The following is a 15,885-nucleotide window of genomic DNA, read 5'->3' as shown; positions in this document are numbered from 1 at the left end:
ACAGCCTTAGCCAATAGCCATGTAGAGCATGGCTTTTAGCTCATGCAGTAGAGGCTCATGCACTAAGTTCCAGAGGTTGCCGGTTCGATGCCAATGACCGGGGTCTGTCAGTGTTACACATGCAGTAAAATTGAATGTTGACTGGGTACAAATGTGCAGGACACACAGTTACCCTTCCGTTTTTGAACAAAGGAGGAATAGCTCAAGTACACATGCCACAGGAATTGAAGGAGTGGTAACACTTTCCTCACCATTAAGTTTCTTTTTAAATTAAAAATCACTGTTGCTTTACCCCCAGCATACAGTATATGTATGTCACAAGGCACCAAAATTAGCCTAGTCATGGAAGCCAGTGTTGTCAGAGCAGCAAGAGGCTTTCATGAAAGGTTTGGGTTTGGTTGTCTTATGATAATATCCTGCACAGACTGGCAATGTGTTAAAGCACCACTCAGCTCTCAAGTCTGATTTTGAAAAACTTTTTGGGGCAGATTATGGCCAGCTTTTTGTGGATGAAGGAAGTGGGAGGGCGAGAGAGTAACGGGATCTTGCACAGGTGTTAACCACATTGTAAGTGGGGAGCAGAGCCATTGTTCTTTGCTCAGGGTCAGCCGTGGCACTAGTCTCCCCAAATGGGGTACAGCCAGGCTGCGGAGTACAAGGGGAAGGGACTGTGAAGTGGTCATTTTCCCCTTTCAGATGTGCTCGGCAACTCTGATGCATTGGAGCAGAAGAAGGAATGCTGGGTTAGTTAACCAGACTTCTAGGGCTTCTCACTACAAACTGTCACTTTGCAAATCCATCCTCAGCACATGGCTGTGCCTTTGAAGGCATGATCCGTTTGTTTATTTTAGGGGTTTGTGCTGCTGCCCACGACAGTAGCATCTGAGAGAAGATTAACAACAATTCTCTCTACCTGTAATAGTCTTGTTTTCTTTCTGCTCCTAAAAATTACTTGGACTTACATGAAAACAGGATCTTTATTTTGTAAAGATTCATTTAAATCTGCTCCAGAAATCTTCATCCTCTGTCTGTGACATCACTATTAGCGTCAGTGGAAATGACCAGTTTTACAAACAAAGGATAAGGACTTCTGGAGCAGAGGAAATTAATTCTTACACAATAAAATATCCTGTTACATGCAAATGGCCCTAGTAACCAACCAACCAACCAAAAGAAAAGGTGTGGGGGTGGGGAGGAAAAAAGATAGACATGATTGTTTTTAAAGACTGTGATTTTAAAGGTTTTCTACAAAGCAACTGCAGCTCTTTAAAGATCAATCCCAGCATTTATCGATTTACTGTATCACCTTTTTATTGATTATCGTAAGATCAATTGTTTTTTTAACTCCAGCTGCACCTGGTTCTCTGACCTTCCTGGAACTCTGAGCAGTATGGCTGTTATCATTCTACTCTTTAATTTAAAAAAAGTTACACAGGGTTTCCATGGGATTTGACAATCTATTTATGCTTAAACATGGTTGTACCAGAACCAGTTATAACACAGTTTGGACAGCCAGTACAAAATTGTTTGAATTGACTTAAAGATTTGTTCTAACCTATGCCAGGACTAGCATGTTTTTTAAAACGGGTGATCAGTTTGGGCTGGTCAGTATAGGCTTGTCAAACCACACTGTAACCTAGGTTACCCTTGTTTAAACCATGCATAAGCACTGTAGACTGAGCCCCAATTGCTAGTTAACGATCATCCTGTTTTAACAAGTATTTGGGCACAGGTGCTTAGACGCCACAGTGCTGAGCACAGTAATTAGGGAAGGAAATAAATATTGTTGTTTGAATTCCCTTGAGTTCAGTAAACCAGGATATAAAATAGAACATTCCTCAGAGAAAGGACTGCAGGTTACATTTCACTGTCTTTTGATGAGATTTAGGCACCAAAGTCATTTAGATGACTAAAAATTATACCCTGCATCCCTTAATGGTATAAATACCAGACTGCACTGTACTAAAAGACTATATTCCTATTAATTGCAACCGCATTTAGATAAAAGCACACTTAAATATCCCCTAAAATTCAAATGGGCAGGGTAAAAGAAGAGTTATTAAGCAGGGTTCTATATGCAAACAATGCAAATCCATATCTGTGTCACAGTTGTGTCTTTCCAACATTTGACCATTGTTTTAAGGATGACAATTTTGCATCCCTACAATCCTAGTGATAGAATTCCAGATATAGAGCTGCATCTCTGGAAAGTCAGGCAAGGGGCCAGAGTTAGAAAAACCCAACACAATAGTAATTTGTTTATTAAACAAAAGAATATTCTGCTGAAGTACAGGTGGCAAGAGAGGTTAAAACAAAAATGTACAAAAAGAAATCAATGAGGTTAATTAAGAAACATTGAGCTTCGAAGAGACTGCTGCCAACACAATGGAAAGCAATCAGGCATTCATCAAACAGTATCATCTTCTCCCACGCTCCCTACAAGAGGACTGAAGACATAAGTTATCATTTATGCCTCCAGGAAATATATAGGATGTGACAGATGACAAGGCCCCAACCAAACCCTGGAGCAAATAGTGATGCACTCCATGCAGTGGTTAATCAAGGGTCATGGCAATGGGAGAGGTAACATTAAGCTTTATGCAGATGCAAACTACCAGCCCTGGTAGATAGGAGAGTTTCTGGATAACCTGTCATCATTGGTAGTGTTACCTTCAGACAGCATGCTTAAGGCCTCGTCGGTCTGCTGGCTGCTGGCTGCTGTTGTCTTCTTCGAGTCGTGGATGTTGCTTTGGTAGTTCACAGAGGAGCCAATGGCAGAAGGGTAGCCATTGTCAGCAACAGCTGATGTGGACATTGATTCCCATGGTATTTCTCTCTTTTGCCACTTGAGGTTCAGTTTCCACCCGGTCCAGCCATAAAAAGTGAGTGTGAAGAGAAAGCCTTGCATTGGATTCAGCACTCCCTGGAAGAGACAAGAAAGGAGAATTGCAATGGGAATTAAAATCAACAGAGTGGTGAATTTCAAGTACAGTGAAACCATTCCTGTGCATTAAGGCTACATCTACGCGGCAAAAAAAAATTCACGACACCAAGTCTCAAAGCCTGGGTCAGCTAATTTGGGCTTGCAGGGCTGCTGGCAATACAATTGCAGCATAGACATTAGGGACCAGGCCAGAGCCTGGGTTCTGAGATAGCCCCATAGCCCACACCCCACAAGCCCAAGTCAGCTGGCCATGGGTCTTTTATTGCAGTGTAGACATACAGATTTTCTTCACAGTGAACAATTGCTGCCTTGAGAGATGTTGTAAAACTCACCCATCTGCATCCAGATGAAAGTACATGTTATGTTTCTTCTAGTCACAAACAAATCCAGGAAAGAAACCAAAGCCCTTGTTCTGGTACACAATAACTCTGAGAACACAAGGGGTCAAATGCTTGCCTGGTTTGACTTCAGCTACTCAATGGAGTTGTATCAGGGATAAATATGGCCCTCACTGTGCTTTAACAGTCTCCACTGTGTCTTATGAATTTTATTTTGCATGAGCAATTTTTCAGTGAAAGCAGAGCCAAACATACTGAGAGCAGCCACTCACAGATAACCAAGTTCTTAAACAGTGATCAATCGGTTTGTAACTGCTGCTGACTCATGAACAAGTCCATCTTGGTTGGATTAAAAAACTGGGCAGCTGAGACAGTCTCTCAAAAATCACCTCTGTCCCCACTTCCTTGGATATTTGGCAAGTAAATGCTTCGGATGTTTCTATTTTTCTCGTGGGAAATCAGCACTTTATTTTCATAGCCAGCTTACAAACAGTTCAATTCCTAGACTTGACCTCTTGCCCTCCAGGCCAGCAAGAGCTGAGAGCTGTGTCATGTGAGTGTGTTCAGCCCTTGGGAGAGAAGGGGGTACCATGTGAGTGGCATCGCTTAACCCTTTAATACAGGATGAAACCTGGAAATGGAGAAGTAGGTACTTGGGGGTGCCTGATTGCTTGTCAGAGGGTAGCAGGGTGTGCTGGGGGAGTGGGAAGAGGAGTAATTTATCCCTTGTAACACTAATGTAGGATAAAATCTGGAAAGAGAGAATTAGGTATGCAGAGATGGAGGTGTCAGGGTATCGTGTGTGTTCTGGGAATGGGGGAATATTCCATGCACAGGAGATGTACGTTCATCCATAATACTTCAGGCCACATTAGCCAGGCTCAGCTGCAAAAATTGAAAGGTTAATACTGATGCTCTACTGACTTGTAGATTTAGAAACAATGTTGTAAAGAAGCCCCGGCGAGTCCTCTGTGGGCAGAGGGCTGTAGCCAAAGCGCACATACAAAAATAGAGGAGACCATTTTAAGAGAAGAAAAATTGGTGGTAACATGGGTTAAACTTGCAAGAGAAGCAGTGGATTCTCCAGCTCTTGACATCTTCACATCAAGACTGGATGCCTTTCTGGAAGATATGCTTTGGCCAAACAAATTATTGGGCCCAGTACACGGATAACTGGGTGAAATGTAATGGTCTGTGATATGTGAAGAGCAACAAGAATGATTAAAAGTCTTGAGAACATGACCTATGAAGGAAGGCTGAAAGAATTGGGTTTGTTTAGTTTGGAAAAGAGAAGACTGAGAGGGGACATGGTAGCAGTTTTCAGGTATCTAAAAGGGTGTCATAAGGAGGAGGGAGAAAACTTGTTCACCTTAGCCTCTAAGGATAGAACCAGAAGCAGTGGGTTTAAACTGCAGCAAGGGAGGTCTAGGTTGGACATTAGGAAAAAGTTCCTAACTGTCAGGGTGGTTAAACACTGGAATAAATTGCCTAGGGAGGTTGTGGAATCTCCATCTCTGAAGATATTTAAGAGTAGGTTAGATAAATGTCTATCAGGGATGTCTAGACAGTATTTGGTCCTGCCATGCGGGCAGGGGACTGGACTCGATGACCTCTCGAGGTCCCTTCCAGTCCTAGAATCTATGAATCTATGAATCTATACAGGAGGTCAGACTAGATGATCGAATGGGCTCTTTTGGCCTCAAATTCTATAAATATCTATAAGTTTCCCAGAAAGTGGGAAGGGAGGGAATTATTCACAGCTAGAGCTATGCCATAACTCCAACTAAAAGAGTTTTAGTGCCTTTCATGTGTTTAATGTTCACTTAATTAAAACTCTCATCCAAATATACCCTTGACCCTCCTCTAGAAAATTTTTCTGTCATTTCAAAAAGAAAAACAAAGAGCGTGTTTTTACTAAGAGGCTTTGCAGATATTTAAGATCTCCCCAAAGAAGCTACCTGCATCATCAGCTCCAGAATATTCTCTTTTGACTATTCCAGGAACATTACGCTTATGGGGTGATAGGGAAATTACAGTCCAGTAATGGTCCAAAATACTTTAGTAGTGTTCCTACAATATTTTGGATCATTGCTCTAAAAGAGCAATATATTTTTCTCTTGTATATACAGATGTTTTCTACATAGCGGCTTTAAAGAGCAAAGAAAATAATGTTAGTTACAAATACAGGCTGAAATTGTTAGTAAGCACCCAAGTTGTTAGCCTGTATTCAGGAATCACTGGTGAAAACTCTGTAGTCTGTTATTCAGGAAGACACAGTAGATGATCATAACGGTTCTTTCTGGTTTTTAAAATGAATGAATCACCTTGACTTCAGTAGGGATGCACAGAGGATCAGTCAGGGCAAAATTTATCCCTTAGTTCTTCTTGCAGAGTTTCATATGAAGAATAGTTCCTGTAATTTTGAAAATGTTCTCCCATTTATTTATTTTTTTGTATCGAGGGGAGATTATATTTTGAAAGAAATAAACACTCATTACATTGGTGCTGCTGCCTGTCATACAGAAGCTACTTCCAAGACTAATAAAAATCATGGTTGACCTACCATTATAATCCATGTGATCAGAGCAGCATTTCTAACATTTTTCAGGGGGCTTCCATTGATATCTGGCTGCATTTCAAGGTAGAACAACAGGCTCTCATTGATGATATTCGGTAACCAGCTGTTGCAGGGATAAAGAGGATGAAAAGAAAAAGACAGATTTGTTTGTATATACAGTGGTTTTGTTACCAAAGCGTAATTGTGGTGATTGTTGGCAGGGAGAGGGAGAAGTCTGTTTTTTAAAGCTTGTAGCCAACAATATGAAGGAGCAGCAGGTTTGGGAGAATATGATCAGGAAACAAAATCCCTTTCCTAACCCAGCCTGAGACAAAGAAATAGACATAACCAAACGGAATGAAATCATAGCATTCCAGCCTGCTGCAGGCTGATAAAATGCAGAATTAAATCAAGTTGATTAGCAAACACAAGACTAGAATGTACTACAGTCTACAATGGGGAATGTCATCATCAGCACCTTCTTATATTTGCAGCCTCTGACGTGGTGTACCAGGCATTTGCTGCTTCTTGCCAGAGGTCTCACTGCCTTAGCAAACCCTGCAGAAGAAGGTGCCTTGCCAGAAGGGAAGGACATTGATTTCAGACATTTATGGATTGCCTAGAGCAGTGTTTCCCAAACTTGGGACGCTGCTTGTGTAGGGAAAGCCCCTGGCGGGCCGGGCTGGTTTGTTTACCTGCCCCGTTTGCAGGTCCGGCTGATCGCGGCTCCCACTGGCCGCGGTTCGCTGCTCCAGGCCAATGGGGGCTGCGGGAAGCAGCACGGGCCGAGGGACGTACTGGCTGCCACTTCCAGCAGCTCCCATTGGCCTGGAGCAGCGAACCGCAGCTAGTGAGAGCTGCGATCAGCCGGACCTGCAGACACGGCAGGTAAACAAACCGGCCCGGCCCGCCAGGGGCTTTCCCTAAACAAGCAGAGTCCCAAGTTTGGGAAACACTGGCCTAGAGAGGTCTCCCATGATCAGCTACAGGCAAAATCAGAGAGAGTTGGTTCTCTGGCACCTACCAGGACCGGGAGCAGGTTGAGGCCAATCAGGGCCCAGCAGGCCAGATAAAAAGCAGTGGCTGTACCTACTACAGGCCAATTCTGGGTGAAGCCAGGAAAGGGAAAGAAGGCTTTTCCTGCCCTAACCCAAGTAACCTGGCCCAGTCAGAGGCCCAACCTTGACAATGTTGGGTATCTATGAAGGATTAGTGTTTATATTGTGGGCTTTAATGCCCAGGTGGCTATTTTGAGTTAAGATTTAATTTGTGTTCTGTTAACCCTGGAAGGGGACTGGACTGAAACCTGACCTGGCCAGAGAAGCTGGCCACTGGGCCATGGAGGCAGCTGACCATTGCAGACCTGGGACAACAAGGGGTGCTAGAGAGGAAAGGTCCCTGCAACACTATGTCCTGACACTAGGGGGGACTCTAGTATCAAGAGCACATTATAATACGGCATATAAATAGAGTTGCAATGTTCATACATACAATAAATATATATAGCATTGCTACATTGCTGCACATCGTTCCCTAAACAACCATGAACTCTGAAATTGCCATAACATATCAATAGTTCTTACCAATAAGGGCAGCTCATGGTCAGATAGCAAACATCAAGTTAAATGAATCAATAATCTTCAGCGCCAAAGAGAGGGTATGTCAGAAAGCCCAGGTTTTAGCCCCAGTGAACAGACTTTAGTGCAGTTTCTCTGTATTTCTCCTGCATAGTCAAATGGGTCATTCCCATTCTATGTGAAAACCTCATGTTTTTCTCCCTCCACCTTGCTCCACTCACACTTCTTCCCTGTTCCATTCCCCCCAACCAGTCCACTTTAACAAGCTGCTCCCACGCATGACCTAAGGCAAGCCACATCCCCTCTTTGACACTGTTTCCTTTCCTACCCTATTTCTGTCTTGTAGGTTTAGACAGCAAGTTCTCCATGACAGGGACCATCTGTTGCTATGTGTTTGTATGGTGCCTTGCATGATGGACCCCCAGTCTCATCTCAAATGTGCTCGTGTAATACAAATAGCAAATAATAATTTCTTCCTCCAAAAGGATCCTCTATTTTTGTTCAGCAGTTTGTGCCGAGCAGTCAACACCTGTCACTCTCAGTAGTACTCCAGAATCTTTTGTACTAGCTGCAACATGCTTTAGAGCAGAGGTAGGCAACCTATGGCACGTGTGCCGAAGGTGGCACGTGAGCTGATTTTCAGTGGCACTCACACTGCCCAGGTCCTGGCCACCAGTCCGCGGGGCTCTGCATTTTAATTTAATTTTAAATGAAGCTTCTTATACATTTTAAAAACCTTATTTACTTTACATACAACCATAGTTTAGTTATATATTATAGACTTAGAGAAAGAGACCTTCTAAAAACGTTAAAATGTATTACTGGCACGCAAAACTTTAAATTAGAGTGAATAAATGAAGACTCGGCACACCACTTCAGAGAGGTTGCCGACCCCTGCTTTATAAGGAAGCTGCCACTACAGAATGGCAGTTTTCTTTGGGACACAGTTTTGCCTAAGGATACCATATTGTAGATGTGAAAAAGTGGTCTGAAATTCCACAGCCAGACCATATTGAGGCTACTCTTGTGGAGAGTGACCATAGCAATCTTTGTATTTTTCAGACTATTGCTCTAGGCAGCTATCTACCCAGTCAATGCCTACTTATCTTTTTTATCATTTTTCTTTGAGGCTTGTGTTTTCATGTTGCTCAAACTCCGCTCCCCCCCCCCCCCTGTATATTCTGGAACTTGTGTCACAGCTGCAATTGGCAGCTTAATGCTTCAGCTACTAAGAAAAATAATTTAGAACATTTTCCTTTCTAGACAATTCCTCCCCTTGAAACTGTCAGGTTGACAAACAAATAGAGCAAGCCCGCCAATGCCGTTCACACACCCCACCTTCCACAGTTGGGAAGTATTCAGAGTTTTTTTAAAAAATACGCCTCCTACCATATAATGAACACCAGCATAATTTTGAAAAAGCGGAGCTGAATCTCCGTCCCCAGGCGTCTTTCATTCTCTGTGTAGATTCCTTGTCTTCCTTTGAGCAATGAGGCAACTGGAAAGTACAGAACTGTATAATGAGTACATGGCTATGGGGGTTTTTTTATTTACAGGGATCCAGAGAGTGGGAAAGGGAAGAGGAGAAGCTGTAGCTCAGGTTCCTGCTGTGATGGGACTTGATTTTAACCAACAGGGAAGAATTGGTAACAAACAGAAGGTGGAAGGCAATTTGGGTGAAAGTGATCATGAAATGATAGATTTCATGATTCTAAGGAAAGGGAGGAGTGAAAATAGCAGAATAAGGACAATGGACTTTTAAAAAGGCAGACTTTAACAAACTCAGAGAAATGGTAGGTGAGGTTCCATGGGAAGAAAATCTAACGGAAAAAGGAGTTCAGGAAAGCTGGCAGTTAATCAAAGAGACAATATTAAAGACATAACTGCAAACTATCCTAATGCAAAGGAGAGAGAGAAAGAATAGGTACAAACCAATATGGCTCAGTCAGGAGCTCTTTAATAAGCTGAATATCAAAAAAGGAATCCTACCAAAAGTGAAAACATGTACAAATTGCTAAGGAGGAGTACAAAAGAATAGCACAAGCATGTAGGGACAAAATCAGAGAGGCTAAGCGCAAAAAGGCAATAAGAACAAGTTCTTTAAATACATTATGCAGGAAAGAAAGAGGAAGGAAAGTGTGGGTCCTCAGCTTAGTGGGGAAGGAGTGCTAATAACTGACTACATGAAGAAGGCTGAGATGTTTAATGCCTGTTCTGCTTCAGTCTTCACTAAAAGGATTAATGGTGACCAGATAGTCAAAACAAAGCAACAAGGGGGAAGGAACAGAAGCCAAAATAGGGAAAGAACAAGTTAAAGAATATTTAGATAAATTAGATGCATTCAGGTTGGCAGGGCCTGATCAAAATCATCCTAGGGTACTTAAGGAACAAGTTGAAGCAATCTCGGAAATGTTAGCAATTATCTTAGACAACTCCTGGAGGACATAGGTATGGCGGGAAAAATACTGAAACAAATGATTAAACAATCAATTTGTAAGCACCAAGAAGAAAATAGGGTTATAAGGAATAGGCAGCAGGATTTGTAAAGAACAAATCATGCCAAACCAACCTAATTTCCTTTTTTGATGGGTTTACTGGCCAAGTGGATAAGGGGGGAAGCACCAGACACGATAGATCTTGATTTTAGTAAGGCTTTTGATGCAGTCCCATGTGACATTCTCATAAGCAAACTAGTTGAAAGACTATACTCAAACAGTAGCTATCAGTGGTTTGCTGTCAAACTGGTAGGGTGTATCTAGGTGGGTCTTTCTGGGGTCAGACCTTGTTCCAGTTCTACTCAATATTTTCACTAATGACTTGGATAATGGAGTGGAGAATATGCTTATAAAATGTGCAGATGACACCAAGCTGGGAGGGGTTGTGAGCACTTGGAGGACAGGATTAGAATTAAAAATGACCTTTAGAAATTGGAGAATTGGTCTGAATTCAACAAGATGAAATTCAATAAAGACAGTGCAAAGTACTTCACTTAGGAAGAAAATAATCAAACGAACAGCTACAAAATGGGGAATAACTGGCTAGATGGTAACAGGATCTGGGGGTTGTAGTGGATCACAAATTGATGGAATCAACAATGGGATGCAGTTGCAAAAAAGGCTAATATCCTGGAGTGTATTAACAGGAGTGTTGTATGTAAGACACAGGAGGTACTTGTTCCACTCTGCTTGGCACTAGTGAGGACCCAGCTATTAGTATTGTGTCCAATTCTGGGCACCGCCCTTTAGAAAAGATATGGACAAATTGGAGAGAGTCCAAAGGAGAGCAATAAAAATGATAAAAGATTTAAAAATACTAATCTGTGAGGAAAGGTTAAAAAAACCTTGGTATGTTTAGTCTTGAAAGTGGGCGGTGGGATCTTTATAACAGCTTTTAAGTCTGTTAAGTGCTGTTTTAAAGAGAATAATTGTTCTCCATGTCCAATGAAAGTAGGTGGACAAGGCAATGGGCTTAATCTGCAGCAAGGTTAGATATCAGGGGAAAATTTTCTAACTAAAAGGCTAGTTAAGCTCTGATATAGGCTTACAAGGGAGGTTGTGGAATTCCCATCAATGGAGGTTTTTAAAAAAATAAATTGGGCAAACACCTGCCAGGGATGGTCTAGCTTTATTTGGTCCTACCTCAGCGCAGGGGGCTGGACTTGATGACTTCAAGGTCTCTTCCAGCCCTACATTTCTATGATTCTATGCAGGATAGTTTAGAAGATGGAGGAAAGCTCATTAAATAATCTCCTTTATCCATTTAACAATTAAAGAAAACAGTGTCATCCAAAAGTGGGTGGTGACATCAAAACTTGCCATTGGCTTTCTATCAACCCCATCTAAAATGAGAAGTAACAGGAGGGGTCATAACTGTTTTACCTTTTAAAAATGTAAAATGAAACAAGTGTTTCGATAGTGTGTTTAACTATGCAATCGTTATGCCTTTGTTTTCTGAGTCCTGCACCAATAAGTCACTTAGGACTCCCTCTGCAGAGGTGGGCAGCTAGGTTGTGTGCAATACAGACATTCATAGGGGATGCAGGCACACTTTGCGCTCTCTCATGAAGACTTTAGTCTTGTTTGTTGCTTTTGATTGATGTAAAATAGGGAGACTGAAAGGATATGGCTGCTCTAGTCATCAATATTGGTTTACTTTACAGCATGGAAGCTAGGGTGCAGCCTGAAGTAACCCTTATTCACTGAAGAGAAGATAAAGAAGTGTAGCCTCTATATACCTATAGGACTGCAGGTACCAAGGCAACATCAGAAGAGCCTTCCTTATTGGCCCTCGATAATGTGCTTCATCACCTTGATCAACATGTAGCTGCTCCTGGATGTCCAGGTAGCTGCAGTTGCCAAATCAGTCATCTGTGCTTGGAAAGGGGTTTGTCTCCTTTTATTTGCTTATTATTAGAGAACAGTTTACATCTGTGCTCTGCTCTGACTACCAGCAGATTTCTGGGTAAAGTCTAAAGAGTTTTTGACCTTATAAAGGCTTTGGCGGTCAGAGAGAGAGAGAGAGAGAGAGAGAGAGACTCCTTTTCTTCTCATATGGTACCATGGCAACTATGATCTACTAATAAGCTGAGATCCCCCTCCTCATCTAAATGGACTGTGGTCTTGATGAGGGCTCTTGGCTCTGACACAAACTTCCTACTGTATATGTATATACATCTTCCTACTGTATTTTCCACTCCATACATCTGATGAAGTGGGTTTTAGCCCACGAAAGCTTATGCCCAAATACATTTGTTAGTCTCTAAGGTGCCACAAGGACTCCTCGTTGTTTAAACTTCCTACTGTGGTTCACCAGAACCCTGGTATGATGGATATGGGGGAACTGTCTTTTTGTTCTGTGTGTACAGTGCCTGGCACAATGAGGTCTTGGTTCTGGCTGGAGCCTCTAGGATATAAACAATACAAATTATTATTTTATTGTTATTAAAAACCTGTCTGTTTTCTCAGCCTTTTTCTTGGAAGTGGGGATTAAGGAATGAGGGAAGGAAGGGAAGATGGGACAGAGATTGCATTTGTAATGGGATTGGGGGGGTTTCAGGAGTTTTTTATATATATTTTAGTATGTGTATATTTTAATGCAAACTTGTGGATTTATATTATGTAATACACTGAGCATTGGGTGGGTGTAATATTAAATACAAAATTTGGGATTGTTTGGCTCCAAAGTTTTATTTCAGTCTCTCTCTCGAATACATGTAGATGTGGTCATCAGGCCCCTGATGAAGTTGTGTACAAGCCCAATTTCAGGCCTTTGTTCCTAACATCAAAGTCATGAGTAACCAAATTCCAATCCTATTTGACCACATGTAAAACTAATATCTGACTCCATGTGCAATTAATGAGAGGGCTGCAGAGAAGCCAATGGAGTCTGCATTTCATTACAATATCTCAGTGACTTAGACCTTGTCTACACAAGAGAATAATCCTGACTTCAACTCTCAGTGGCCAGCGATAGCTGCACCAGTTCAAGCCCCTAGCATAGACAGTTCAGTCTGCTATAAGTACCAGGGCAGCTTTGCTAAATTTCGAGAAGATACAATGCAGTTTTGTCCATCTACAATAGTGTTTTTGAACCAGCACAGCTCCGTTGATGGTGTTGTTGGCCACCAATGCCTATACCTGGAGCAAATCCCCCATGTAGACAGAGCCCTGCTTTTGGTACCTAGCTGTTATGCTAAAAAATCCTGGTGCATTTCTTTCCCTTGACTAGTTGCATCCTTACATGGCTTTGTTCATAAGGGACTCCCCCACAGATCAGGATATACAGACATAGCTTTTACATTACTATTATTTTTTTACATCACATATACTAACTAATGTTAACATTTAGGAACTTACCTCCTGTTACCGTCCTTCTAAAGAGGATTGGATTGGCCACCAAAACTAGCAGAAGTGGGGCATAGGTAGTGATGTAATGAGGAATAGCATGCTGCAGGCCATTTTCACAACTGAGAAGAGACCATTAAAAGATTAATTCTTCTTCACACCTTGTAGTCTTGGCTATTCTACTTACATCACATTTAGCTAAAAATATGGAATGAAATAAACAGATCCAAAAATGTTGTGACACATTGATTCTGGCCAGCTCAAGTGAGTCACAAAGTAGACTATTGAAATACAGTCGAGTTTCAATGCTTCCTTCCAACAATTTGGGTGGAAGGGGAAAAAAATGAAGCTAAGACAGGGTGGAAGAAGAAGGGATAATAGGATACAGAACTTCTTTGGCATGATCTTCTCCCTCTCTAGGAGCCTGTGGAAGCCTTAATCCTCTACTTTCCATGGCCAAGTCAGGGATGGGCTATGGGGCAAGTAAGCACCCATTTTATGTGGCATGTTTCTCTCTGGTCCTGGCAGAAACCCAAGCAGATGACTGAAGGGTCATATTGGTTATGTCTACACTGCAGCTGGGAGATGTGATTTTTTTCAGCACTGTGAACAGACTTGTGCTAGCCCTGCTTGAGATAGCATGCTAAAAATAGCAATGAGGGTGTGTGCCCCTACTGCAGTCTACACCGCTATTTTTAGCATGCTAGCTCATGTCTGTCTACCTATGCTGGGAATCATGCCTCCCCAGCTGCAGTGTAGACATACCCATTGACTCTGAGTTATGTGTATAAATTGTTTTATTTGGAACTTACCAAAGTTAAGTTATGCATAAGAACTTAAGAATGGCCCTACTGGGTCACACCAAAGATCCATCTAGCCCAGTATCCTGTCTTCTGACAGCGGTCAGTGCCAGGTGCCCCAGAGGGAATGAACAGAACAGGTAATCATCAAGTGATCCATCCCCTGTCGCCCATTCCCAGCTTCTGGCAAACAGAGGCTAGGGACACCATTCCTGCCCATCCTGGCTAATAGCCATTGGTGGACCTATCCTCCATGAATTTATCTAGTTCTTTTTTGAACCCTGTTATGGTCTTGGCCTTCACAACATCCTCTGACAGGGAGTTCCACAGGTTGACTGTGCGTTGTCTGAAGAAATACTTCCTTTTATTTGTTTTAAACCTGCTGCCTATTAATTTCATTTGGTGACCCCTAGTTCTTGTATTATGAGAAGTAGTAAACAACACTTCCTTATCTACTTTCTCTACAGCAGTCATGATTTTATAGACCTCATTCATATCTCCCCTTAGCCATCTCTTTTCCAAGCTAAAAAGTTCCAGTCTTATTAATCTCTCCTCACACAGAAGCCGTTCCATACCCCTAATCATTTTTGTTGCCCTTTTCTGAACCTTTTCCAATTCTAATATATTTTTTTTGAGATGGGGCAACCACATATGCACACAGTATTCAAGATGTGGGCATACCATGGATTTATATAGAGGCAACATGATATTTTCTATCCTATTACCTATCTCTTTCTTAATTATTCCCAGGATTCTGTTCGCTTTTTTGACTGCCACTGCACATTGAGCGGATGTTTTCAGAGAACTATCCACAATAACTCCAAGATCTCTTTTTTGAGTGGTAACAGCTAATTTAGACCCCCTCATTTTATATTCAGTGATCAAACCATACACAAGTATAAGAACATCTTTGGGACTTCACTAGTTGTTTGTTTTTCAGTGGTTGGGACCCAAAGTAGGAGTAGATGGTCCTGGTGCATAATCAGTGATTGAAGGAAAAGTGAGTTTTGAGGAGGAATTTAAAAGAGGAAGGGATCACACAAGCAAAGGGAGGCTGTTTCAGGCATAGGGGTTAGCCTGATACTAAAGTAGAGAGTCATGAGTAGGAGAAGAGTTGGATGGACAGAGTAAAGGGCATGAGAGAAATAGGATATGGTATTTTTAAGGCCATGCCTACTCTACCACTTATGACGGCAAAACTTACGTTGCTCAGGGGCGTGAAAAAAATGCACACACCCCCACAGCGACAAGTTTCCCTGGCATAAGTGGTAGTGTGCACAGGGCTATGTTGTCAGGAGAGTTTCTCCCACCAACATAGCTACCGCCGCTCATTGGGGGGTGGTTTAACTATGTTGATGGGAGATCTCTCTCCTGTTGGCAGAGAGCGGCTACATGCGAGATCTTACAGCAGTGCAGCTGCATCGGTACAGCTGTGCCACTGTAAGGTCTCTAGTGTAGACATAGCTTAATTCACTCAGGGCCAAATTTGCTCTAACGTTCCCTACTGTAAATCCGGAGTAACTTCATTGACTCCAATATTCGGCATTTACACTCTTGTAATTGGGGTAAAAACTTGACCCCCCATCTCCAAAACTGACAAAGTCATTCAAGTAATCACAGAGCTAGATTTTTTTTTTAATGTCTTGCTTACCTAGCAACAGAAGGGTAGTAAAGCATGGCAATTCCCTCCACACACAGCAGGATTGCCAGGCCCCATGTCATCATGTGGTACAACACAATTGTACTGGAAGCACATGAAATGGAAAAGCAGCTGTTAATGTCACCCATCATGTGCATTTGGAATTGCTTTAGAATTTCACATTGCA

The 15,885-nt window shown here is 42.1% G+C and overlaps 1 protein-coding gene across 3 annotated transcripts in view; it reads right to left on the bottom strand.

The window, feature by feature from the left end:
- Window positions 1–15,885, bottom strand: part of GPR143 (G protein-coupled receptor 143) — a 56,344-nt gene that overhangs the window by 24,052 nt on the left and 16,407 nt on the right. For all 3 annotated transcript variants that reach the window (XM_054008109.1, XM_054008128.1, XM_054008117.1), the window contains exons 5-9: window positions 15,711–15,803; window positions 13,272–13,381; window positions 8,806–8,914; window positions 5,846–5,963; window positions 2,671–2,923 (exon numbers count right to left, since the gene is read on the bottom strand). In XM_054008109.1, coding sequence (XP_053864084.1) covers window positions 2,671–2,923; window positions 5,846–5,963; window positions 8,806–8,914; window positions 13,272–13,381; window positions 15,711–15,803 — 683 coding nt within the window. The remainder of the gene's footprint in view (window positions 1–2,670; window positions 2,924–5,845; window positions 5,964–8,805; window positions 8,915–13,271; window positions 13,382–15,710; window positions 15,804–15,885) is intronic.

This window comes from Malaclemys terrapin, chromosome 1 (genome assembly GCF_027887155.1).
Source record: "Malaclemys terrapin pileata isolate rMalTer1 chromosome 1, rMalTer1.hap1, whole genome shotgun sequence".
NCBI classification, from domain to species: Eukaryota; Metazoa; Chordata; order Testudines; family Emydidae; genus Malaclemys; species Malaclemys terrapin.
The sequence above is the reverse complement of the archived record's forward strand: the minus strand, read 5'-3'. Positions and strand labels throughout refer to the sequence as shown.